The 25,727-nt window shown below is 31.3% G+C and overlaps 2 protein-coding genes and 2 long non-coding RNA genes across 5 annotated transcripts; 2 read left to right on the forward strand and 2 right to left on the reverse strand.

The window, feature by feature from the left end:
• The first annotated feature begins 681 nt into the window (after window positions 1-681).
• LOC118058571 (probable disease resistance protein At4g27220) lies at window positions 682-4,375 on the forward strand. 2 transcript variants are annotated; one of them, XM_035071284.2, is made up of 4 exons: window positions 682-816; window positions 1,096-2,487; window positions 2,596-3,889; window positions 4,159-4,375. In XM_035071284.2, the coding sequence occupies exons 2-3, from the start codon at window positions 1,121-1,123 to the stop codon at window positions 3,872-3,874; spliced, it is 2,646 nt and encodes an 881-aa protein (XP_034927175.1). In that variant the 5' UTR covers window positions 682-816; window positions 1,096-1,120; the 3' UTR covers window positions 3,875-3,889; window positions 4,159-4,375. The 2 variants fall into 2 exon arrangements, with proteins under 2 accessions (XP_034927175.1, XP_034927174.1); XM_035071283.2 differs by having other exon boundaries at window positions 1,096-3,889.
• Window positions 4,376-9,255: 4,880 nt separating this feature from the next.
• Window positions 9,256-10,233, forward strand: LOC118058569 (uncharacterized). Its single transcript, XR_012168993.1, has 2 exons — window positions 9,256-9,478; window positions 9,611-10,233. It is a non-coding gene; the product is annotated as an uncharacterized lncRNA (long non-coding RNA).
• Window positions 10,234-15,060: 4,827 nt separating this feature from the next.
• On the reverse strand, window positions 15,061-18,955 carry LOC118058572 (uncharacterized). Its single transcript, XM_035071285.2, has 7 exons — window positions 18,408-18,955; window positions 17,541-17,618; window positions 17,311-17,345; window positions 17,156-17,211; window positions 16,384-16,482; window positions 16,042-16,123; window positions 15,061-15,441 (listed from the first exon to the last, which is right to left on the reverse strand). The coding sequence occupies exons 1-6, from the start codon at window positions 18,828-18,830 to the stop codon at window positions 16,065-16,067; spliced, it is 750 nt and encodes a 249-aa protein (XP_034927176.1). The 5' UTR covers window positions 18,831-18,955; the 3' UTR covers window positions 15,061-15,441; window positions 16,042-16,064.
• A 3,611-nt stretch (window positions 18,956-22,566) lies between these two features.
• LOC118058568 (uncharacterized) lies at window positions 22,567-24,809 on the reverse strand. Its single transcript, XR_012170446.1, has 3 exons — window positions 24,583-24,809; window positions 23,338-23,731; window positions 22,567-23,197 (listed from the first exon to the last, which is right to left on the reverse strand). It is a non-coding gene; the product is annotated as an uncharacterized lncRNA (long non-coding RNA).
• Window positions 24,810-25,727: the final 918 nt, after the last annotated feature.

The following is a 25,727-nucleotide window of genomic DNA, read 5'->3' on the forward strand; positions in this document are numbered from 1 at the left end:
CATACAAAATTCATCCGACAAGAACTATATTTTTAAATATTTTGTAAGTGCACAACAATATTAAGTTATCCATAAGTTGAGATTTTTCCTATTTAAATTATTTTGATATGACCGGCGTCACATGGGAAATTATCTAATTGTTACTATAATATATGGTATAAATTAGTAATGTAAAATGATAACAACAGTGGTCGTTTAATAATAAAAGTAAAAGACAATGGAGAATGAAACGTAAAAAAGTAAACAATATTGACAGTGGACATGTTCTCCACTGTTCACTTTACAAAAGTGAACAATGAAGAATGAAACGTAAAAAATACAGACCGCGCTGGATGAGAAGCATGAAAAAATTGCTTTGCCAAAACCGGAGGTTAAACCTCATTTCTAGTGGGTCCCATGAACCAAACTGCAGTTTTATTTTATAACCAAACACCATATTTTATGTGTTTAAACAAAAACGCAGCAGCTAACGCCAAGACAAACGGACTCAAAATAATGCCAATGCAATTTGATAAATAATGAATAAAATATGGAGGACGTAATTACTAGATGAAAAATCCTCGAGAGGAAATTAATAAAATCCATATGCTTAAAGGAGTAGAATAGAGTTAATTCTAAAATATAATTATTTATTTTAATTTGGTGGGGGCTGATGGCGCGTGAGGGTGCTCATTGGAAGATGAAAATCAAATAAAAACATATTGAGTTGCGTGCTTTGGAAGAAGAATGAATTCCTTCTTCTTCAATTCACCCTTTCCCTTTCTTTCCATGAGTTAAATAAGATATTCATTTTGGAGAACATCTTCATCAGGCCAGGTAACCCAATAATCTTATAATCTTTTCATTTGTCGCCATGATTTCTCAGTTATAAATAATCAAGTTCTTTCCTTCTTTTTCTGTCTAATAAACTGTCCGTTTCCTTTGCCTATTCTTATGTATGTATATAATCATATCCATGTTTATTTTGTTATTTTTTACTTCTAAACAAGAAGAGTTTGTTCAAGCTTTTTAGCTTCTTCTTTCTTCTTCTTTTTTCCCAATTAATTCAACTTTCATTTTTTTTTTTAATTCGTTGTTTTGACAAATTTCTTATAGAGACACTGAAGGATAAAGGAGAAAAATGGTTGTTTCAGATGATGAATTCTGGGCTCATGTTGAGGAGATGAATGATTGCAGCAAGAAGTGTGTGTTCTGTGGGCATGTTTTTGCTATTCGTACTTCCATTTCGAGGATCAAATGGCACTGGTCAGGTATTGCAGGCCATGGTGTTGCCATTTGTCGACAGGTGCCTAAACATGTTCAAGAAGCAGCCTTTCTAGCTACGGATGGTGCCAACAAAAAACTTAAAATCAGAGCTAATTGGTCAACGGAGGATGATGATGATGTAGATAACAAGACAGAAGAAGCATTAGTGGAGATTGTTGCAGAAGCTAGCTCTTTTAGGGGCCGTACTCTCAACAAAAGGGATGCTAGAGAAGATGCATTACCCATTAGAGAGCTAGTTGGTCAAGCATTTGAAGAGAATAAGAATGCCATCTGGTCTTGGTTAATGAATGATGAAGTCTTTTGTATTGGCATTTATGGGATGGGAGGTGTGGGTAAAACATCACTGGTGAAACATATCTATTATCAGCTTCGAAGAAAATCAGACACTTTCCATCGTGTTCACTGGATCACCGTGTCACAAGATTTTAGCATTTATAAATTGCAGAATCATATTGCAAAATGCCTTGGTTTACATCTTTCAAATGAAGACAACGAGATGCAAAGAGCTCAGGAACTCTCAGAAGCATTAGGGACGAAACGACCGCATTTCCTCATTTTGGATGATCTGTGGGACACTTTTGATCCGGAAAAGGTGGGCATTCCCATTCAAGAGGATGGATGCAAGTTGATTATTACAACTCGATCATTAAAAGTTTGTCGAGGGATGGGCTGCATACACAAAATCAAAGTGGAGCCTCTCACTTGTGATGAAGCTTGGACTTTGTTTATGGAGAAACTTAAGCATGATGTAGAACTTTCTCCAGAAGTTAAGCAAATAGCAAAATTGGTTACTAAGGAGTGTGCTGGTTTGCCACTGGGAATTATTACAATGGCAGGAAGCATGAGGGGGGTGGATGACCTACATGAGTGGAGGAATACATTGGAGAAACTGAAAGAATCAAAAGTTAGGGACATGGAAGATGAAGGATTCCGGTTATTGAGGTTCAGTTATGATCGCTTAGATGATTTAGCACTACAACAATGTTTCTTATACTGTGCATTATTTCCTGAAGGGATCAGTAGGGATGACTTGATAGGTTATTTGATTGATGAGGGAATAATCGATGGGATTAAGAGCAGGCAAGCAGAATTTGACGAGGGCCATACGATGCTCAATGAACTTGAAGAATTACGAGATGTGGACAAGTGGAAAGAGGATCTTGTAAGAGTGTCCTGGACAAGTGGTAAATTGAAGGAAATTTCTCCTAGCCATTCACCAAGGTGTCCCCATCTCTCAACCTTATTGTTACCCTGTAATGACGCTTTGAAATTTGTTGCAGATTCTTTTTTTAAGCATTTGAACAGGCTCAAGATTCTTGATCTGTCCAGGACAAGCATTGAAGTGTTACCAGATTCCGTCTCTGATTTGGTGAGTCTTCGTGCATTATTGCTCAAAGGATGCAAGCAGTTGAGGCATGTTCCATCGTTAAAAAAGCTCAGGCCACTGAAGAGGTTGGATCTCATTGATACTGTACTTGAAAACGTGCCTCAAGACATGGAATACCTATCCAACCTCAGGTGTCTTAAACTCAATGGATGTAGACAAAAAGAGTTTCCTACTGGAATATTACCTAAACTTTCTAGCCTGCAAGTCTTTGTATTAGATGATTGGGTGAATGGACAATACGCTCCAGTAATAGTTGAGGGAAAGGAATTAGCATGCTTGAGGAAGTTGGAAACTTTGGAATGTCATTTTGAACTTTTTTCCGACTTCGTGGGGTATCTCAAATCTTGGAATAAGACCCTATCACTAAGCACATACAAATTTTTAGTAGGACAATGGAATAATGACCATTTAGCTTTTTTGGAATTTTCTGGCAGAAGTAAAATAGTATGGTTGTGTAACTTCAATAATCGAAGTTGCCTAGAGTTCCCAACTGACATTCAAGAACTGGTGATTTTGAAAAGTATTGATGCAAAAAGTTTATGTGATGTTTTATCACCACAGTATACAGCTGAGCTGGAGTACATTGAAATTGTGTTTTGTGATAGAATGGAGAGTTTGCTTTCATCTTCTTGGTTCTGCTCTACTCCATTACCATTTCGATCTAATGACATATTTTCTCATCTCAAAGACTTTTATTGTTATGGGTGTACAAGTATGAAGAAGCTGTTCCCTCTTGTCTTGCTGCCGAACCTCCTAAACCTGGAAATGATTTCAGTCGAGAGGTGTGACAAAATGGAGGAGATAATAGAAACAAGAGTAGACTGGGTTATGGGTGAAGAAAGCAGCAGTAGCTGCCGTTCCATTGAATTCAATCTCCCAAAGTTAAGACATTTGAGCTTCATATTGTTACCAGAACTGAAAAGCATATGTAGGGAAAATCTGATTTGCAGCTCTCTCCAAACTATTATAGTAAGAGATTGTCCGAAGCTGAAGAGGATGCCACTCTGCCTTCCCGTGCTTGACAATGGCCGGCCATCTCCTCCCCCTTCTCTTGAAGAAATCTATGTAGATCCAAAAGAATGGTGGGAATCAGTGGAGTGGGACCATCCTGACAGTAAGGATGCGCTTCTACCCTTCCTTGTTTTAGGTGGTGGTGCCAGACTGCTCGAAGAAGAAGGAGACGAGGAAGACGTTGAAGACAATGATGAAAAACGTTTTTGAAGTGGAATTTTACTGGTATGGCTTTTAATTTTCTTCTCTCATTTTAAATCACTACCCAACTTTTAAATATAAAGGCTCTTGCTCTGATTCATATATTTCAATCGACACATGATTGGATTCTTTACTAATTTTCTAAATCCTTTTTGTGCCCCCTTTGGGACTAGGAGTCATGCTTTTGGTCTACAAGTAGTCTTTGAAACTATAATTAATGTTTTGCTTTGAGAGCTACCGTGAATTTTGCTGTAATTGGCTCCTTTTGTGGCTTCTGTATGGCATTTGTGCAGGATACAATACCATATGAATGCAAGTTTCTGAAATCAATACATTGTAGCGTGCACTTTCCCGTATTCCGTGCCCTTTCCACTCTACTGGTTTTGTTTTTTCATGTAATTCTGAAACAAACCTTCAGCACAAGTGGTGTAACTATGAATTTGACCTCTGAAGTTGTGATTTCTGTTGCTGCACTCATAAATGCTATTGGATACTTGGAGTTATGCATCATCTGTTGTCCGAGTTTCCACGATTTGAACTTCATTGTTCAACCGAACTAAGCTATGCATGTTTCTAATGACAAAGAACTATAAAATACTGGAACCATACAGATTAGATTTTGACAAAGCGTTCTTTTCTTCTTTTCTTAATACCTCCTTGGAACTACTAGATCAGTGACTTCCACGTAAGCTACTCTGACTGCCTTAACCATGATGTCTTGGATTATTCTGCTTTCTGCGTATCATTTCACTTCCCTCGAAAGGTTCTGTCCTCCATGCTCGCTGCGGTCGTTGTTCTTCCTTTTCATAATCAGATAATTTGAACATCTTGTCTGGCCAGATCGGTTTTAGTTTCCTATTTTCTACTATCAGAAATAGTAATGTCATTCCCTTTTAACACTTTCATTCAACTGCTAAGAGTTCTATTTCTTAATAGTAGTATTGGAAAAGAATCAAGGAGTTCTTGATCAGATGATGGTCCAGAATTTAGTGGGCTGATTTCAAATTGCTTGGAATGATCTCTTGGATTATCTAATATCAGTTCTTGCCTCAGGTATTTTTCTGTCTTTTTATCCTCGTATCTTTAAATTAATCCCATCCTTTGAAGGAGGCATCCATGTGAATATATCAAATTTTGAGAAACTAAGGCCGTTTGTTTGCTGGAACACTTTTAGAAAGTGAATTTTGGGATGAATTATTTTTTTATATTTGGTAGTATAATGAAAAATAAGTTGGAAAATATTTTTCAGTGTTTGGTTATGTCATGGAAAATGAGTTAAAAAATAACTTATTGATATTTTATTTTTTTCAAGTTTATTAAAATAATAAGGAATAAATTTTACAAATTAAAAAGTTGAATGAGAATGAAATTGAAAAAAAAAATATAATTTCATAAATTATTTTAAATAAAATAAATAATAATCAAAATAATAGAGATCAAATCTAAAAATAAAAAATTAAAAGATGAAGAAATTAAAATAATAATAATAATTATTTTATAAATTATTTCAAATAAAAATAAATAACAATCAAAAGAATAAAAATCAAATTTGATAGATAAAAAATTTTAATTAAAAAATGATAAGGTAAAAGCAAATAACAATTATAAAAATGATAACCAAAGTTAATATAAAAATTAAATTCTAAAAGATTAAATTTGATATAATCAATAAATAATATAATATTTCTAAAATTTTTACAATTTTTAAAAAGTGTTTTCCATTCAAGCTAATTTTTTTTTTACTTCAAAATATTTTTTGTTTATCAACTTTTATAATAACAAACAAACATAAAAAAATTTTAAAAATAATTTTTTAAAAATTACTTTTGAAAAAAAAAAACATCCTAATACATTATTTAGATATTGTGGATTGCTCTTTCTCTTCATTTTACTAAGCCTTTTCTTGGAAAGTCAATTGACTTGTTGGAATTGCCCATCAGTTTCTCTCACTTCTCCTCCCTTCCCTGCATTCCTTTAGTTCGTTTGCTGTCGTCACACTTCTAATCCCTCAAAAGATACGGCACCATCCCATTTCTAATCATGTTATACGTAGTGGTTTTTTTTTTTTAAGCATTTTAGTTACTTTCTCTTGATAGAAAGGATATAAATTTGAAAAATAAAAATAAAAAATAAATTTTTCATAATTATAAAGTGAGTTTATTTATTTTCAAAATATAAGGTGTCATTGGGACATGTCTAAAAAAACAAATTTTTTTCTTATTTTTTATCAAAAATATTGATATAATTTTTTTTTAATTATAAAACTATCTCATTAAAACATATAAAAATAAAAGTGGTTTAAATCATATATTTTAAACTTGACAAAGGATTGATCCAAGACAAGACCTAGATAATAAATTAAGAGTGTTTGACTAGGTTAACTCAATTTTTTTTTAAAGAAAAGACAATTTTTTTTACTAATTGTTTTTAAAAAAATATCAACAAGACTTTTTCCTAAGTTGATAGGATTGCAAATCAACTCAGGTTTTTGATTGGATAAGACCAAGTTAATCATTTATTTATTGGGTTAGTCTGAAAAATCCTTCATATATATATATATATATATATATAAACCGGATCGATTCAGGTTCTATATCAGCTAAGTTTCGAATTGATTTATTTGGTTGGTCTGAGTTTTATAACTATAGTTATTATGCTATTATTAACTTTAAAATTTAATATAAACAAATCTTATGTACCTTGACACCGGATATATATATATATATATATATATATATATATATATATATATATATTTTATTTACGTGGGTGTCCGGGCCAACTTGTGTGCACCACGACTAATCCCACGATCCACTGAACATCCTGCAAACCCAGCGAGCATGTAAGGCACCGCAGGGGTAACAGACGTGCACAATGAGGTTTGAACCCTGGTGCAGAGAAAGGGAACAAGCCTCTTCCACCACTAGGGCAAGACCTCAATTGCGACACTGGGATATATATTGATATTATAAGTGAAGAACATAAATATCCTGCTAGTTTATTGATTTATAGAATATAAAAATGAAACTAATTAATGATTTGAAGAATCAATTTTCTAATGTTTCCTGTGGAGTTTGTTTAGCTGACTTAATTACAGAAATAAAAAATTCTGATATTGTTCTCTATCAGCAGTACGTACGCCAAAGTAGAATTAAGGGTTCCTTATGACCTTTCCATTACAAATATAATTATATTTAATTTGTTGCAATGTCAAGCATATTGAAGTGGTCAATTATTTCAACCTCCTCTACAGTTGCCTGCTAGGAAAGCAGCAATCTCAGGGGATATTCGGGGCTCTTGGAGTCATTATATTTTAAAATGTTTTTTTTTTAATTTAAAATAATATTTTTATTTTTTAAAAATTATTTTTAATATAATATATCAAAATAATTTAAAAATATAAAAAATAAATTTAAAATAAAAAATATTTTTTAATTTTTTTAAAACTCTTTTAAAAAAAAAATTAAATCATTAAGTACAAGCAACAATAGTTTTTAGACCTGGTCTGGTGACCAGCCTGGTTCAGGGCTCTAGTTCTAGGTTTTGATTAGGTTACCTGAGTTAATTTTTTTTTTAAATCAAAATGATATCGGTTTAGTAAAAAAACAAAAGTCAACTGGTTATAACCAGGTTTTTGACCGGATCTTACTGGGTCACTGCGTCAACCTGCGAGGTCACACTTAGGTTTTTTTTTTTTTTTTTTTTTTTTTTTTTTTTTTTAATTCAGTCTGATTCTAATCCTGAATTAACTGGATCCCAAATCAATTTATCAGACCGAATTTTAAAACTACGCAAGTAACAACAACAATGTTGTTACATCAGGCTGCAATTGACTTTTACCACGACAGCTTCTAGCTTTATTATTGTTCAAATATTTACATAACAACGGTGTTTCATATATATATATATATATATATATATAAACCTAATGTAGATGATTTTATATGGAAATGATATAATATGATGATTACACGGTTATCTTAAATCTTGATAGAATCACGAAGGTTGCTATTATTTTAAGTTTCTCTATCACATCAATCTTCTCCAACTTGGAACTCGATATTTCCGAGATGTTGTTTTCTTGACTGATTCGACATAAGCATATTTTGTCAAAGTTAAAAAAAGATAATATATATTCTAAGCTTGTCTAGAATATATTAAAAAATAATCAAAAGTTCCCTAAAATATTTATTTATAACGATAAACATAAACATTATATTCGCTTACCACAAATATAGGAATCAATTTCCATATAGAAAAAAATAATAAATTTCAATATATATATATATATATATATATATATATATAGCGATAAAATCAGTATGATATTATTTCACCCAAAAAAAATAATAAAATCTACTTAAACTACCTTTAAAAAATGGTGTTTGACCAAGAACAAAACCAATATGAAAAAGCGGAATCATCCTTGTATCCATAAGATATTGGTTTGTTAAAACTAAATAGGTGACCAGTCTTAAGCCGTGGAATAATTTAATTTTTCTTAAAGTATAAAAAGAAAAGTATCTAGATGATGATAGCATTTTTTAAAATATATAAAAAAATCTAGGACCTCGTTCATTGTTTCAAATGAATTTAATAATCTCGATTAATTTAATAATATAATTAAAAAAAATTTAATAATCAATAAAAAAATATTTACAATATCCTCTAAATGTTATAAAAAAGTCTTAATGATTTTATTTGATAAAAAAACAAAAAACAAATAAGAATGTAATAACTTAACAAATAAAAAAATAAAAAAAATTCAAAGTTTAATTATCAATAAATCAAACGTTGAAGAATCAATTAAGAAAATAATCAATTTTAAACCCGACTCAAGTTAACATGTCCAATTCATAGTGTGGTCATGAGACTGAGATAACTTCGTATAAAAGAAGTTGAATAAAACAATGAAGGTAAACTCTCAAGCAAGCTAAATGATAAAAAACAAACCTAAAAAAAATTTAATTAAAAAAGCATTGAAAAAAAACCTCGAGTTAACTTAACTACAATATGACCTAGGATATAAGATTGGCATAATCCTATAAAAAAGATAGAAAGAAAAAACACAAAGCTCAAGGCCAACAATCTAATGTGAAATGATGAAATTAAAAAAAAAATTTATTAAAAAAAAATAGTCAAATAAAAACTCCGAGTCAACTCAACTAATCTGCGACCTAGGATATGAGATCAAAATAACTTTAGAAAAGGGAAAGCAGAAAAAATCACCAAGCTCAAAATCCAATAATCTAATATTAAAATATAAAATTAAAAAAAATATCAATTTAAAAAAAATACTAAAAATAAAATTAAAATTAAATCTATTTAATCTTCAAAACCAATAACTCAGTTAATGAGTTCCAACTCTCTGATTAAGAACAGACAGACAGTCCTAAGCACTTGGATATAAATATTGAATTTTTTTTGTCTCGGTGTGGAACGTGGACTCGACTTCTTAAATTTCCTTTCAATTTCAATGCCTTATCTATATTATCGCTGCTTCCTCTCTTTCTAGTTTCTATCCCTTCTATGAATCTTCCCTCCTTTCCTTCCCTTTTTTCAGATTAAATCAAATCATCTTGAAATCTTTTGGAGAAATTCTCATAGGGCCAGGTAAATCTTGAATACCTTTTTACTTCTTACAGTTTAATCTTTCTCTTGTTATCTCTAAACAAACGAATATAGTGTTCGTAATTCCTGTTTTAGATATTGCTTTCCTTCACCAGTCAGCGTTTGCGTCTTCAGGGCTGCAAAAGAAAAGGGAGAGATGGTTAAACAGAGTGATCAATTTTGGATTTGTGTTGAGCAGATGAGTGATGGTTCTTTTAAGTGTAAATTCTGTGGGTACGTATTTGCGGTTGATACTTCGATTTCAAGGATCATCTCTCATTTGTCAGGAGTTAAAGGATGTAGTGTTGGTATTTGTGAAAAAGTCCCTGCAGATGTTCAAGAAGCAACCTATCTAGCTACTTATGGAGCAAATAAAAAACTCAAAGCCATGCCAAGTTCATGCTGTGATGAGGCAAATAACACAGCTTCGACTTCTTTTCAAGAGCAAAACAGTGAAGTTGAGATGCTGGAAGGAGATCTCGAAAGAGTGCCAATGGAGGTTCAGGGCATGGAGCAAGAAGCAGGGGAGCATAGAGGTTTATTTCCTGAGGAGACAGGTCATGACTGGGAACATGAGATTGCAGCAACTATGCAGCCTATGGAGAGAAGTATCTCAGCAGAGAGGCTTGAACTTGATCATGATGCAGGAAGAGAAGAAACACAAGCATTCCATGAGTTGCGCTGGCTGTATCATTTCTCTTGTTGATACGAAATAATATTAATAATAATAAAAAATCCTGTTTACATCTTTTACATAATCCCCATGTCCTCCATATCCTGTTTTTTTGCTTCATTTTTTGAATTAAAGGGAATTATTAGATATTTTAAGAGTTGCACATTGTCCTTTCGAAAAGAACATGCGTTTTATCGTGAAGATAATTCATCAATATAATATTTTTATGAGAGAGCAGAGGACAGGACTGGATATACTGAATTATTCCTTGTAAAATTAATCCATTGAATGATCAGATGACCATTCCAATTGTTGAAAAAACATATCATTACAAACAACTGAATTTTAGGACAGCATTATCATATCACTATTTAAAAAAAATTTATGGTGTTCAAAAAATAATTAGGATTATCTTATTAGTTCTTTCCGAGTCTATCTAAGAAAAAAAAAACAAATAAATAAAAATACAAAGAAAATAAAAGTCCATAGACATAAAAACTAATAAAAATATCTCTATCTAAGATTTCTCTCTCTTAATTATATCTATTTTTTTTTTAAAACTCATAAAATAACTAATAAATATACTACCATTATTCTTTAGAGAACATAAAATTTCTCTACTGTTTATTATTTATTTTATTGACAACTTCAACTAATCGAATTTTATATTAAGTTATGATTCATCACACGATTGTGTTGACAAAATAAATAAAGAGTTGACAAATAATAATGGACAACTTGAGAAATAAGAAAATGATATCGTAAACGGGACTTGATTGAGTTGTTTGACGATGGCAGCCATGCCAAATAACCTTGTGCAAAATTCCATGCTTTCTGTGTGGATTTTTTTTTAATTGTCTTGTTTAATCAACTTGTATATATTTTAATTAATTTTATAAATTTTAAAATTAATAATTATATAAATCTCTAACTGTTCTAAAAAAAACTCGAACTCATTATCATTAAAAAATAAATTTAAAATTTAATCCAAGCTACCATTCAAGTTTTTCTATGACATGGAGAACCTTTTGTTTGATATGCGAGCGCGATGCAAGAACTAGCACGGTTGAACCACCAACATTAGAATCCACACCATTGCTTTCATCCAACCTATCATTCTTGACTTCATCATCTATTGTCATCTTTTAGATCTGGAATATGATTTCCATGCAAATTGCCCCATCAATTTCTCATATTTCCTTATCTTTTTTTAGCAAATTCCAGATTGAAAACAACCAAATCATTGGTGAATAATGATAGCATTAATGATATCCTCCAGTAGAAGAATTAGTTCTATGTCAAAAAGAGAAACTATAAATACAGTACAGTTTCAGAAAATTACTACAACAAGAAAATGAGTAAGAAGGCAATCAAGATGAAGATTGAATTGTAATCCTTACCTAAGGATTTGACGAGCTTCAATTTCAGCTTCCAGTATAGATTTTATATCATGCATCCCTTCCTACTTCAACTGTAATTTACTAAGCAGTTCCTGCATGTTACACTGCTCAGCTATACACACAGACCTCTCAGATGCAAGCCTTTCAGACATGTCATCAATCTCTTCCTTCAGACAACACTATACAATAATGATACACAACAAATACTGAATTATATTTTTGCAATCATCGTCAAGATCTTCACTTAATATAGCATTAAATTGTGCATCTTCCATCTTCCATCTTCCATCAAATTGTGCATCGTCAAGTGTAAATAATTCTTGTTAGAGAGATGTACTTTGTCAACAATAATTTATAAACATATTGAAGAGAAGCATTGCATTATATAGAATATAGAAAAAAGATGTAATTGATGAAAATGCATGTGTATGTCGACATTGTGCTTGGTTTGACCTGCAAGTTATTGTTGTTGTATGGAAAATTTTAATATAACAATAAAAAAATTGTAGTTTAATTCCCTTTTATTTTGTAAGGACAAAACAAGGAGATGTTGGATCGGGTTTTAATTTTGAAGAAATAAAGAGAGATAAAATTGTTCATGGTGTAAGCAACAAACAACAACGAATTAAAATACCTTTTAAAACATATCTACAAGATCATTACCTTGGAGAAATATATCGGGCAAAGAGAGAGAAGAAAAATTATTTTTGACAGGAGAGATCAGAGAAGACAAAGCTCTTTGTTATGAAATTGCTATTATTGTAGTAAATACCCACTTTCATTTTATACAAGAGGAACAACTCATCACCCACTTGATATAAAATGCAAGCACATATCAAATGCAAGCACATGTTGTTGTATAATTGATGTTATGTTTTATAGATCTTGTCCTACAATTGATGTCGGCATAATTTGAGACAAAGGTTGAGAGAGAGAGAGAGAGAGAGTGTGTGAGGAGAATAAGAGAGAAGATAAGAAGAGATTTGGCCGTTGTTATTGTAGAAGTTGCAAGTGTAACAATATAAGTTGGGAGTTGAGTTTGAGTTGATGTAATCCTTTTTTTTTTTATGTATTTGTATTATATCTTTTATTTATCTCTAATAATATGAATCTCTCTCGTGAATGTAAGTTATTTGTCGAACCATATTAAATATTGTATCAGCGTGCTAAGTTTCAATGGATAATGATCAAATCATCATCGGTCAGAATCCCTAAAACTATTATATATTTTGGGAGAGAAAATGATAAATCTGCCCAGTCAAAAAACCATCACAAGGTATTCTTTAAATGATTTTTGAGATGACAAATTATTGCGGTGACATTATATAGTGGCACGAGAGAGAGTTAGAAATGTGGTGAGAAGCTTGCGGCTGGTTTATTTATTTATTTTTTTTTAAATCGAGATTCAACCTCAATTCTAGATACTTCCTATCGAAATAAAACACAGTTTGAACCCTATCTAAATACAAATTTTTATGGTTCAATTAAAACTCACCGGCGTTCACACTAACAAACACCACCAAAAAGCAAGACTGAAAAGAAAGAAGAGCTACTTCGTCATTAACTAAATAGACTTTCTTACCTGGCTAATATTGACCATGGCTGAGCACAATAGTTTCATACAACATACGGTAAGCAGATACTCGGGTATAAGAACCTTAAGCTCGACGAGTATGAGAATCCTCTCAATATTTTGCTCATATTCACAGAGAGATCTTTACAGGTTAGAGCCGTATAGAGACCATTTGTTTACACGTTAAAAGTTGTGATTAAAATAAAACGCAGGAGCCAAGTGTTGAAAAATCACTGATTATTGTTCATGGCCCCCATCAATTTTTGTGTTTGAAACGCGGGATTAAAAGAAGCAGCTGAAAGCTGCTTTTCGTGCACTGTTCACGTAATTACACTGTTTAATGAACATTGCAAACATGAACAATGTACTAGTACACTGTTCATGTGAACAGTGCAATTCTCTTGCACTGTTCACTTGCACTATGGTTTGTTTGTTTATATATATTATTGTGGTAAGTTTTTTAATATATATATTTTTTTAAATTAGTTTAGAGTGAATTTTATACCTGATAATATTTTATCTAATTTTATTATACGCTAAAAAAATTATGAAAATTGTAGTTCTTATCGGATGTATTTTGTACGTAATGGAATTGTAAATGATTTTATGGAATAATAAAAAATATTTTATATTAAATATGATTTATTTCATGATATAATAGTAATAGTTAAATTTACAATATTTAAATTAAAAATCATCAATATTAATATATATTTTTTTAAAATTATTTTATAACCTTAATTTCTAAAACATTTTTAACTAAACATATTACACTATTTTTTGTTCAACTTCAATTTCCACCACAATTTTCACCAAAACACCTATTTTTTTCAAACTAACCTCAATTAAAAATACTTTTTATAAAATATTTTTTTTCAAACCACAACCACAACATCTACCGCAATATCTAAGAATCATAAGACAAATTTGCTCTGAAAGCTCAATGTGGTATGATCCTTTGAATTACTTACTCAACTGCATGTGTTCTTTAGCTTTGCAGTAGGTTGGCGGAGCAGCGCACTAGAATTAGAATAGGGTTTCGCTACGTCGCCTAGAAGAAAACCCATGATGAGGAATGTTTGCTTTCATGTTGTGAGACACTCGCAGTTTTCGACCAATTTAGTTGTAAATGATTCCGAAATGAAAGAAGGATGTTGGTTTTTTGTCGTTTTCTGTATCAGACAGTTCCTTTGATCAAACAAACAGTGAGACATTTTCCTATAGATATCTTGCTAAAACTTCTATATAATACTGCTTGGAGATCCAAGTTACTAAACATGCTTACTCTGAAGACTGGTTCATCAGCCCAGAGTTTTCTGTTGCTGTTGATTACCTCTAGCTTGTCATATAATCCTTCAAATTTGTCATAGTGAAATGTCATCTACTAGGTGGTGCCAATTCTGATACTTCTTATTATGCACTTTATCTCCAAGAACATAGATATCTAACTTGAAGATTATACATAACATGCTCTTTTTTTTTTGCTTCCATCATGACCTAATAATTTCTACTGTGTCATCATACTGTCACAGATCGACTGATCTGGTATTCCTGATTTGAAGCTCTCAGCACGTGTTCCTACTCTTGACATTACAAAAGCTTGGTTCATTTTCTTTTATGTTGTCTTTTTCTGTAATCTCCTAGTTTTCTCCATATTGAGGACTGCACGTTTCTAGTTTTTTTAGTAGTGTCCCAATTTGGGTGAGCGAAAGATCAGATTTTGTTTTTGCTTGATAACTAAGGTGTGATAATTTTGACAGCCCTGGAATAATTTCATACATGGCAAGTCCTCAGGTAACGTAGGAACCCTCTCATGCGTGCAATATCCTATTATCTGGCTGCACTTTGAATTAACCCAGTGGTCAGCGATGAACTTCTGCAACCATTTACTCAAAAAAGATTTTCAAGCTCGAGATCAAAATTGGAAGAGCAGAAAATGAGAGCAAAAGGATTCAAGTTTTTTAAAATTTGACTACTGCGATTCAGAAGCTGCTGTAATTATTGTTTGTTGTGAAAGTATGTAACTTACTCAATTTCAACCCCAGAGCTCCTAAAATGCAGAGACTAGAGAGAAAGGTGATGAGCAAAGGAGCTCAAAAGAAAATATAGAAAAGGCTATCATACAAATTACTTTGTTGTCAAAACTTAGAATACGAATACAACCAGGAAAGACCTGCTATTCCGTTTCCGTATGATGATGTGTGGGCAGGGTGACCCAGTTCAGAATGACAGTATATACTCTGAGCTGCTCTTTAACTCAGTTCAGATTGACAGTATATGCTCTGAGCTGCTCTTTAACTCGGAAAACAGTAGGATGAACCTGAAGAAACGGAAAATCAAACTAGCTTAGAAAAGTATAACTTGAAGGTTTTTAAGAACAGACAGACAGCAAGAGTACGCAATTGTCAGGAACTCCATTGTGGACAAGTTTACCAGGTGGTTAATCTAAGCAAATAAAACCTGATCATGTGTTATATGACACAAAAAATCAGACATAAAGGTCCTGAATTCCTAATTGAACTACAAAAATATAAACCCATCTTTATCAAACAAGACCTGATGATAAAAGAATAATAATAATAATAAATAAATAAATAAAGGTTGGCTAGGTGCTTTGCATTTCAAAACTGAGAAGTCAACAGCATTGCAGATGGGGAAAAAAAATAAAAATTGAAGGAGCACTAATGTTTATGAGGTTTTTTTTTTTCTTTTTTCTTTTCCTTTCTTTCTTATATGAGGATATAGATTTCATTCAAGAAAGAAAAAACAAGGAACAAGCTCCAACATTCTTAGGCGGAGCCAGTCCAAAAGAACATCGGAAGGATTATAACAGTATCTGCAAGGGCTGTACTGACCATGTCTCTAGTTACATCACTCAAATATAACAGATTATTGAAGTTGAAGGGTCTGTATGACAAACCAGGATATTATGGATAAGGTCCCTCAGTCTGCATCTTTGACTTCTGCTTCAACATCTACAACAGCTGAAGAAGATTCTTTTCCTGAACAAACACACAGGCAGTTTCTGGATTCACAAATCATTCTACACCAGCAGTAATTGGTGACTTTTAAGAGTTGAATTTCCACTTGATTTCTAAAATGGATTTAAGTTGCGTTAACAATTTGCACTTAGTGTAGATTATTATACGAGCTCAAAGTTGTTCACTGTTATTCATAGTCATCTCATGCAAACTAATGCACAATGGATTTAATTTACATCAAGGTCATGAACAAAGAAAGCAGTAGGGATTGGATGGCAAACCTTTCTTGAAACCAGAAGAGAAGTCACTGAATGCTTGTCCAAACAGTGTAGATTTTTTGGAGAACCTCACTGAATCACTCACAAACTCATCACCCACCACTGGAATGTATGGAAAATATCGTAAAGAAATGAAGACAATTAAGATAGATACATGCTAACATCTTTGTAGATCAATCAACTAGACATCAAACTTGTCAGGATGTAGAAAATTAGTTCATAAAACAATAACAGGTCACACTTAAAAATAAATACCGTGAACATCAAAACAACCAGAATCAAAAGAAGACCTTAACAATTAGATTTAATCTTCGATAAGCTCAATGTTAAGGTCATATGTTAAAACTTTAATTATCATCCTTCCATTTCATCATTGATTGCACATTCCATGTTTGGCAAATATAAGATTCAGTTCTGAAAAAGAAGGAATTGAAAAGGGATCACATGGAAATCCTGAACATCAAATGCTGCATTTCTAATCAAGAACTGTGAAACTCCACAAAATGGTGAAAATGCAAGAGTGATTTGTGTGGAAGTGTGCACAAAAAAACTTAAACTTTAAGAACAAAATAATATCTTCAATTGTTTTCTTCAAGAAATCAATTCCACTAATTTATGCTGCAGTTCCATGAAAAATGCAGCATAGCTTATAGAAATCTATCACCTTATTTTAACCATTGCACAAAAAGTTCAGTGCCAACAGTCCACTATTCTAGAAATATGACGAGAAATTTTTAAACTCTAAAGTAGGATCTATACAAGGCTTGGCTTTTACCTGAGAATGGTTGACTGCAAAAAGGGCACAGCTGCAATTCATCATTCAAAGTAGATCTGAAAAGGATAACATTAAGATCCAAGTCAAACAACTGACAATGCACGCCATCTAAAACAATTGCCTATAAGCTTGATTAAAATCACTGTGGCACTTACTTGAAAATCTGAAATTCATTTCCACAATTTGGGCACTGCATACACACCAAAAAATCCAAAAATAAAATAAAATAAATCAGTTAAAGAAGGAAAAAATGCACACACATGGATGTGTCTCCATCTTTTATGGAGGGAAGGCTTATAGAAGAACTAGATAGCATATTTCTAAAAAGATAATAAATGAAATAAAGGAAAAGTGCCTAGGAAGCTGGGAATGAGTAGAGACTCACAGTGCCTTGAAGTATATCACGTCCCGCCCACCACAGAAAGGCTCCCAAGCCCACAATGGGAATAAATACTGCAAGAAGCTGCACATAGAAGTCATCAATCAGTTAGATCCCATTGCACAAACCGATCCAATTTGAACATAATGCTATGAGGTAATAGCCCGAACACAAAAGTTATACAACATAACACATGAAAAAGCTACTGTTAGTTTCAATATAACAAAACACTGCTCATTAGGGGGAAGAAACTCAAGGGACATTCAAGTATATGTGTAACTATATTTACAGATAAGACAGTTGTAACCAGAAAATATTTAGAACCAGATGGTAGCAAAACCACTATAAACAATTATAACCAATACAAGAACACTGAAGTAAAATCAGCTTTACCACATGAAGACAACTTGGACAAAAAAAAGAGTTTAAATTGGAGTATGATGAACACGGATCATATCAGAGAAGCTTCTGCATGCTCCAGGGAGTACAATGAACTTATCATATTAGATTATGCATCTCAAAATATAAAAACCGGTGCTTCAGAAATGCCAAAAGGAACAACAGGAAGCTCAACTACCTAGAAAATCATAATACTGTACACATCCGAATAAAATTTATGAACAGAATAATATTGTGAATTAAATACCCCCATATTGCAATATTCAGTAAACAATTAACAGATAGTAGATATTAAGGAACAAAACCAAAGCTCCAAATTTCCAGAAGGTAGAAAGCCATCAATTTGAAAGTGAAACCACACAACTCACCACAAGCTCCCCTATAAATGTCCAATAAAGCATACAATTTATTCAAATTCAAAGAGACAATCATCCAACAGAAAAATAAACAAAAAACTGGGAAAGACAAACACACCCAGATAGAAATTAGCGTGTCCAAGATCCAACCAACAGTATCAAAAACCCAACCAAGTTGTCCAGTCATTGAAAGATAAGTCAATCCAACAGCCAAAGCAATATTTCCCAGAAGCCTAGCAGTACCACTATTATCTCCCCCGCCACCACCACCGCCACCGCCACCGCCACCACCACCACTACCAAACCCTTGATTAAACCTCACCAAAACCACCCTCCTCTTCCTTTTTAACCCCTCCTCTTTTATCCAAATCCCATCTTTTCCACCTCCCAACAAACTCCATTTTTCCTTGTAGGACCTTGATTTGAAGCTATCTTTCTTCAAAAAAGCCAACTTTGAACTTGGTAGAGAGTGATAAGTAATGGGTTTTTGGTATTTCTTTAAAGGAGAAAAGTAGATAGAGAATTGCAGTAGTGTTGTCATGGCCAAGAAGAGTAAGTTTTGAACACAAGCTATAACACTGGTAGTGGATAGCGCGTGGAAGATTTCATGGTTAAAGAAATCAAAATGGATTTGTGCAGTCTCACGGATGGTTTTAAAGAGTGTCTGCTTTCTTTTCCTGTGAGTTAAATGTAGATTATTAGTATTCATTAGCCTATGAGGGAGTGCCACTTGTATTTAAAAACGACCTGGTTGGACAGTTCCCTCCCTTCCTATCCCAGCTGGTCTTATTGAGAGAGATATATGCACTTGTCTTGGGCAGCTTTTGTTAGATTGGCAATTGTACTTATCTTCGAAAAAATTGAGTTTGGTAAATGGACTTGCATGGATTCTTGTCTCCTCCAGATTTCTTCCTGTTTGTTTTTCTAGTTAGAAAAATATTTTTATAAAAAATTGATTTTTTAAATTAATTTTTTGATTTTTTATTAAAAAAAATAAAAAATAAAAGAATATTATTTTAATATATTTTCAAACAAAAAATACTTTGAAAAATAACCATTACCATAATATTAAACTAACTTTGTGTGTTTTTTCTTGTAATGTTTTTTATTTTATTAAATTTTAATCTTTATCATTGAAGTTTGATGGCTTTATTTATGTAAGTGGCATGAAAAACATTAATTTGATGTCATAGAAACAACTCCCATGAAAAATAAATTGTATTTAGTTAGGTGGCCCACACTATACTTTGTATCAATTTTTTTGCATAAAAAATAAAAAAAAAGCTAAGATTTAAAAGCGTTAGGTCTATCTACAAAACTAAACCCAAAAACTTTGGATTTGCCTGTAACGCCTAATCCAAGAATATTATTTATAATATTAATTATAATACTAATAGTAATAATTATAATACAAATGATAATATTTTTAATATTAATAATAATATTAAACTTGCATGACCTAAGTTTAAGTTGGTTGTCTGCAACGCTAGATGCAAGAGCCTTAGATGTAGGTATGACTATAAAGTCGTGTCATGAAAGTATGATAACTAAATAGAAAAAAATTTAATATTATAAAATGAAATTAAACAAAGAAAAATATTAATTGAAAACAAAAAACAACAAAGCAAAGCATTATTCCAATGAATAGTGCTTTGTGAGAGGAAATACAGAAAATCCCCTCATTAGATCACAATAATCTAATGAAAAGTAAACAAAACAAATCATGAAGTTTAATTATTAATCAAATCGATATTAAAAGATGAAATTAGAATAAAAAAACTAGGTTAACCCGTCAAATCTGGGATCCGTGTCATGAGAGTGTGATAACTAAATAGAAAAAAAATTTAATATTAACGAATTAAATTAAACAAAAAAATTAATTAAAAAGAAAAAAAGTAAACAAAAACCTATAACTAAAAGGCATTTGCCTAATATTAACAAACTAAATTAAATATAAAAAAGATTAATTACAAGGAATAAACAAAGAAAAAAGCAAAAAAAAAAAACCTATAACTAAAAGGCATTCAGTCACTGTGGATTTGCACAATGCAATCTATAGTGAAAGGTTGACCTTTTGAAATTATAGTTACAACTTATAATATTAAAAGATGAAATTGAAAAAAAAAATTAATGAAGAAAAATAAAAAAAAATCTTAATCAACTGGGTTAACCCGCCAAATCAGGTTAACCTGTCAAACCTGGGATCTATGTCAGAAAAGTGTGATAACTAAATTGAAAAAAATTAATATTAACAAAAGAAATTAAACAGAAAAAATATTAATTAAAAAATAAAAAACAAAAAAAAAACCTATTGGATGAAAAAAACTAATTAAGAAAAAAAAAATCTAAATCAATTGGATTAACCCTTTAAATCTGGGATCCATATATCATGAGAGTGTAATAACAAAATAGAAAAAAAAAAAATTTAATATTAACGAACTAAATTAAATAAAAAAATTAATTAAAAAGAAAAAATAAAAAAATAAAAAAACTTATAACTAAAAAAACATGTCTTTTACTATGCATTACACAGTACAATCCATAATAATAATAATAAAAAAAAACTAATACCTTCTAGTTTATAGTTAATGACAATCAAGGGACAATTATGTTTTTGTTGCTTTCTATTTTATATGAAATTGTTCAAAGATGCTATTGATCTGGGTAAGATTTAACAAAGATTATGTTTATTTTTTAAGTGTTTATTTTTATTTATAAACACTCATTTTTATAAATGTAATTCAACAAAAAAAATTTTAAATATGTTTATTTTGATATACCTTGTAAAAAAAATATATTACATGCTTTTTATGAGTTTTATGAGGTAATCTATGCGGGCACACCTCATAAACAAATATTTTTTTTTGGGATATGTTCAAATAACATAATCTTGAAATCCATTAATTTTTAGATAAATAACACTTGTGGTCCTTGTAATTTGATTTTCTGGTCAAATCTATCTCCTCTGCTGTGAAATTGGATATGATAGATTTTAAAATTTCATTAAACGGTTACCCTATGGTCTCTCTAATATGATTTATAATAAATGGTGAGATTCATGACACAGAGATTAATAAAGATTTGTTGAAACTATAAATGAATACACCAAATTATAATTTCTAAATATGAATTATTATATTAATCTTTACTCTTGGGAAATAAGTAAAAGAAGATATCGTTTCTCTCCAGATCCTAAAAAAAAAAAAGAATTATTCCTCCAAACCCATTTTTGGGTAATTATTTTTAGGTTTGTGGGGAAACAAATTTTCCTAGGGGTCTTTATTTCTGGATTGAAAAAGAAATTTCTTTTCCACCCAAACCTATTTTGTGGGTAGTTATTATTTATTTTTATATTTGGAGGAAAGAAATTTTTTTTAGGGTATTTTTTTTTTTGGGGGGGGGGATATCTTCTTTTACTTATTTTCAAGAGTAAATATTAATACGTATTTAAATATTTAATATATTGAAGAATGATAGTTTATTGTATTCATTTGCAGTTTTTAACACAACTTTATTAATCTCTAAGTGTCAAGAATCTCAACATTCATCTTTATTAATTAGTTAATCTCATTGGTTTGAAAAAAAAAAAAATGAATATTGACTCCATATACTTTCATATTGATTATAACTTAATCCTTTAAATGGTTTTTCAAAATAATTAAATTGGTTTTTGCCTACAATATCCTTCATTTGTAATCAAAATTTTCCAATCTCACCTACTACGTACAACATTAAAAATACATTTAAAAAGATAATTTAGAAATTTTCTTTAAAAATTAAAAAATAAGCTTTGGTCGAGGAACTAATTTATGCTTTTCAAAACCAAAAAATCTAACTTCTAAAATCATCAAAATCACAAGAATTAAATTATAATTTACTCAATAAAAACAAGAGTAGAAAAAAAAATTCAGAATACAAAGCAAACACATGATAAAAAACCACCAGAGAATACAAAGCGAGTGATATTGAAATATTCAGAATGATTGTGAATGTCCAGCTCACCCAACTGGAATACAACCTAAGAAGTTGAAGAGATATCATCAAGATGGAGCAAATAAGGCGAATCACAACAAACTGCCATGTCCAATACTTCAGGAGCTTTAATGTGTGGTGGTTCAAAGGAACAGTGTGTTGCTGCAGTTGACAGATAAGGTCAGAGAACACTCAAACATACCACTTAAATGCTGGTTGATATACATTTTTATACCTAGTTACCAATATATCACTAGCAAACTGTACATAGTTTAAGCAACTAAGAAAAGATACAAGGGACACAATGAATGGATTGCAATTCCTGTAATCCAACATGACATGCCAGGTAATCAGTCTATATAACTCTCCAATAATTCAAATGGACTGAACAACAGAAGCAGTTCATTGATACAATTGGTAGTGATTTCAAAAAAAGATGCATCTTACAAACAATTGAACAACATCCATTACCTTCTAGGTCATAATCCACACTAAAAGGATAGAATAATGGTGATGGTATTCCCTGCTTTCCGTGGCAGAAGGTTGGAGAGTTGACTGCTAATGGTACAAATGTCAACCAACATATATGGACAGTGTAATGGAAAGACAACCTTGTATGGAAGCATAGTTACAGAATTTGGTTCCACTCCTGTCAGTGATAACTTAATGTTCCTAATGCCATGATGCTTATTATGCTATTTACTAGCATCATCAAATCAATATGGAATCAAATAAAAAGAACCAATGAATGCGCATATCTCTAATATTAAAACATCAGTTTGATAAAGATCGAAAATCAGAATAAAACTTCACCTGGAAAGGAGTCATTAGAAATGAGTGATGAATCTCCCTTCCCTTGATCTCATCTGGAACTATGTTTTTGCTTATTGATATGTTTAAGTAGCAGTACAACAAAGCCAAGAACTTTGCTATCACCTGCAAGTAACACTGTCAACTCGACTTTGAAATCACTCGTGGATGTGTTTCTAAACTTCAATTCCCATTTTTCCACATGAAAATTTGAAAACTTCATTTCCAACATATCAAATTTACAATTCTTGTGAATGTAGTTTTACCAGAGCCTCGTAACATTCCTTGACCGATTCCAAAAGCATAAAAAATGCTTTGCTCCCCTGAAAATCTACCAAACCAACAAAGGAGTCAATGGCATATATGGGGGCCATAAGTATGATGATAATAATAGCCTTTTGCTCCTTTGGCTTCTTCCAGATGAGTAGATGCTCAGCGAGAAGCTGTCCTGAAAAATGCGTTGTAAGCATCACACACAGAAAGTGGATGCCAGAAGAGTAAGCTGTCCAGGATTCATTGAGCTTCTATTTTTTCGTAAATAAAACCTGCACAAAGAAGCGGAGTAAATAAAAAACAAAAGCAAAATCCACTTGTTTGGAGGAGCACAATATAGAGACGTTACTCTAATGCAGCGAGTACGACATTTCAAAGTTGATGATCCTGAAGGAAGAAGATCAGATTGCACAATTACCATCAAAGAGTAGGATGAAATCTTCATGAAAAAACAAAAAGCACTTTAACAAAGCTTCCATCTAGAATTTTCAAAAAAGCAATGAGTCACCCCTTCCAACGGAGCTCACATTTTCAATCATTCAGTTTACCAAATAATTTGGTGCACATTTTTTGCAACATATTGACATCGTAAAGCATCATTAACAAAGATAATTAGCTTATCGAGTCATATAACAGTAAGTTGTCTAAAGAATCTCTCCTCTAAATAGAAAGTGATCTCCCATTCCCTGAGAAATACTTATTAGAAGTGAGTTATCATTTCTTACATCCTTGCCTTTTCTCAGTTCATCTTCAAGAGATAACATTCACATTACTAAGTGTCCAACTCGAGATTATGAAGATCAAACTTACAATCAAATTTAAATTCTCTTACTAATCGCACGCATTTTTAAGTCACAAAAGCAACTTCCAGAATATAAATATTAAATAAATAATAGATTTCAATATGTCTATAACAAATCCAAACAGATCAATTTTAAAGTCTGAAAAACAATTGACCAAATGAAGCCCCATTTGACAGAGATGATCCAATTCAAAAGCTACTGAAAAATATCTCAAATATGAAGATATGAAGTCTTTCTTAGTTGATGTTAAACGTTTCTTTCTTGTAGTTGAAATTTTCTTGATTTTTGAACTTCTAAGAACCAAAGAAAAACAAAAATCGTAACTTTTGAAAACCTTCATGTAAGAAACTAAGTCAGCAGAAACGCAGGGACACAGAATTATAAATGAGTACGGTAATAAGAGACTGCTTTTAGCTCAGTACAGTAGTTTCTTACAAAAGTTTAGTTGTTGTTGACGATGGCCGAGGTGGTCTGTCTGTAGTTCAGTACACTGGTTGATTTGGTTGATGCATACTAGGAAGGAAAGTTATATATTCTGGTGATTGATTTTCTTTGTCTGAATGCAAATTATTAATATTGAGTAGTAAAGCATGAGACGGTGAAAGGTGGATAGTGAAGGTGATGATGGGATATGGACAGCTCCATTGCCGTCTGACTCGAAGACTATTTCAGTCCTGCCGTTTGATTCCAAAAATTAGGGACATATATATATAATAAAAATAAAGGGTATACCAAAAACATTGATCACCGACGAAGAAAACAACGTAGATTGTAATAGTGTTCCCAAAATTCTATTTTTCATCCTTCAATTGTTTTTGTTACGGTACTTCTTTCTTATTTGATTGGTTGAAGTTGAACATATCAAAGGCCATGTTTGTTTTTGTATTTTAAATGTATTTTAAAAAATTTAATTTTTTTTAAATTAATTTTTTTTATGTTTTTAAATTATTTTGATACGCTGATGTTATTTTTTTTAAAAAAATACTATTTTGATACATTTTCGAGTGAAAACCAGTTTGAAAAGCAATTGTAACCATACTTCCAAACACTTTCTAGAGTATTAGACTTTGTAGTTTGTTCTGGCTATTTAATTGATGGATCATGTTATGTCGAAAAAATTATCTTGACTTAGTTGTTGCTTGTTTTGATCACATTATGTGATATTTTAATAATTTAGAACAATTAAACTTTGAGGATCAATTTGAAGATTGAACACATAAACAACCCCTATTTTTATTAGCATTGGGGATTGAATTGAACAAATAGAGAAAAATATTTAATTGTTTTTTAATCACCTGAGTTTTCTTTATATTTGATCCTTTTATATTGAGTTTATTTTAAAGTGGATTTATTGTGAGTTTAGTAATGCGATGCAGGGTGGTTTTTAATTGAAAATATATCAAAATTATATTTTTTTAATTTTTAATTTATTTTTTGATATCAACATATCAAAACAATAAAAAAAAACATTTTAAAAAAATATCATTTAATATTTTTTTTTCAAACAAAAAATAATTTAAAAAAGTACTTTGAAAAATCAGGTCCAACCACAAAAACAAACACTTTCTTAATGGTTTATT

The sequence above is a fragment of the Populus alba genome, chromosome 1 (assembly GCF_005239225.2).
Source record: "Populus alba chromosome 1, ASM523922v2, whole genome shotgun sequence".
Classification (NCBI taxonomy): Eukaryota; Viridiplantae; Streptophyta; class Magnoliopsida; order Malpighiales; family Salicaceae; genus Populus; species Populus alba.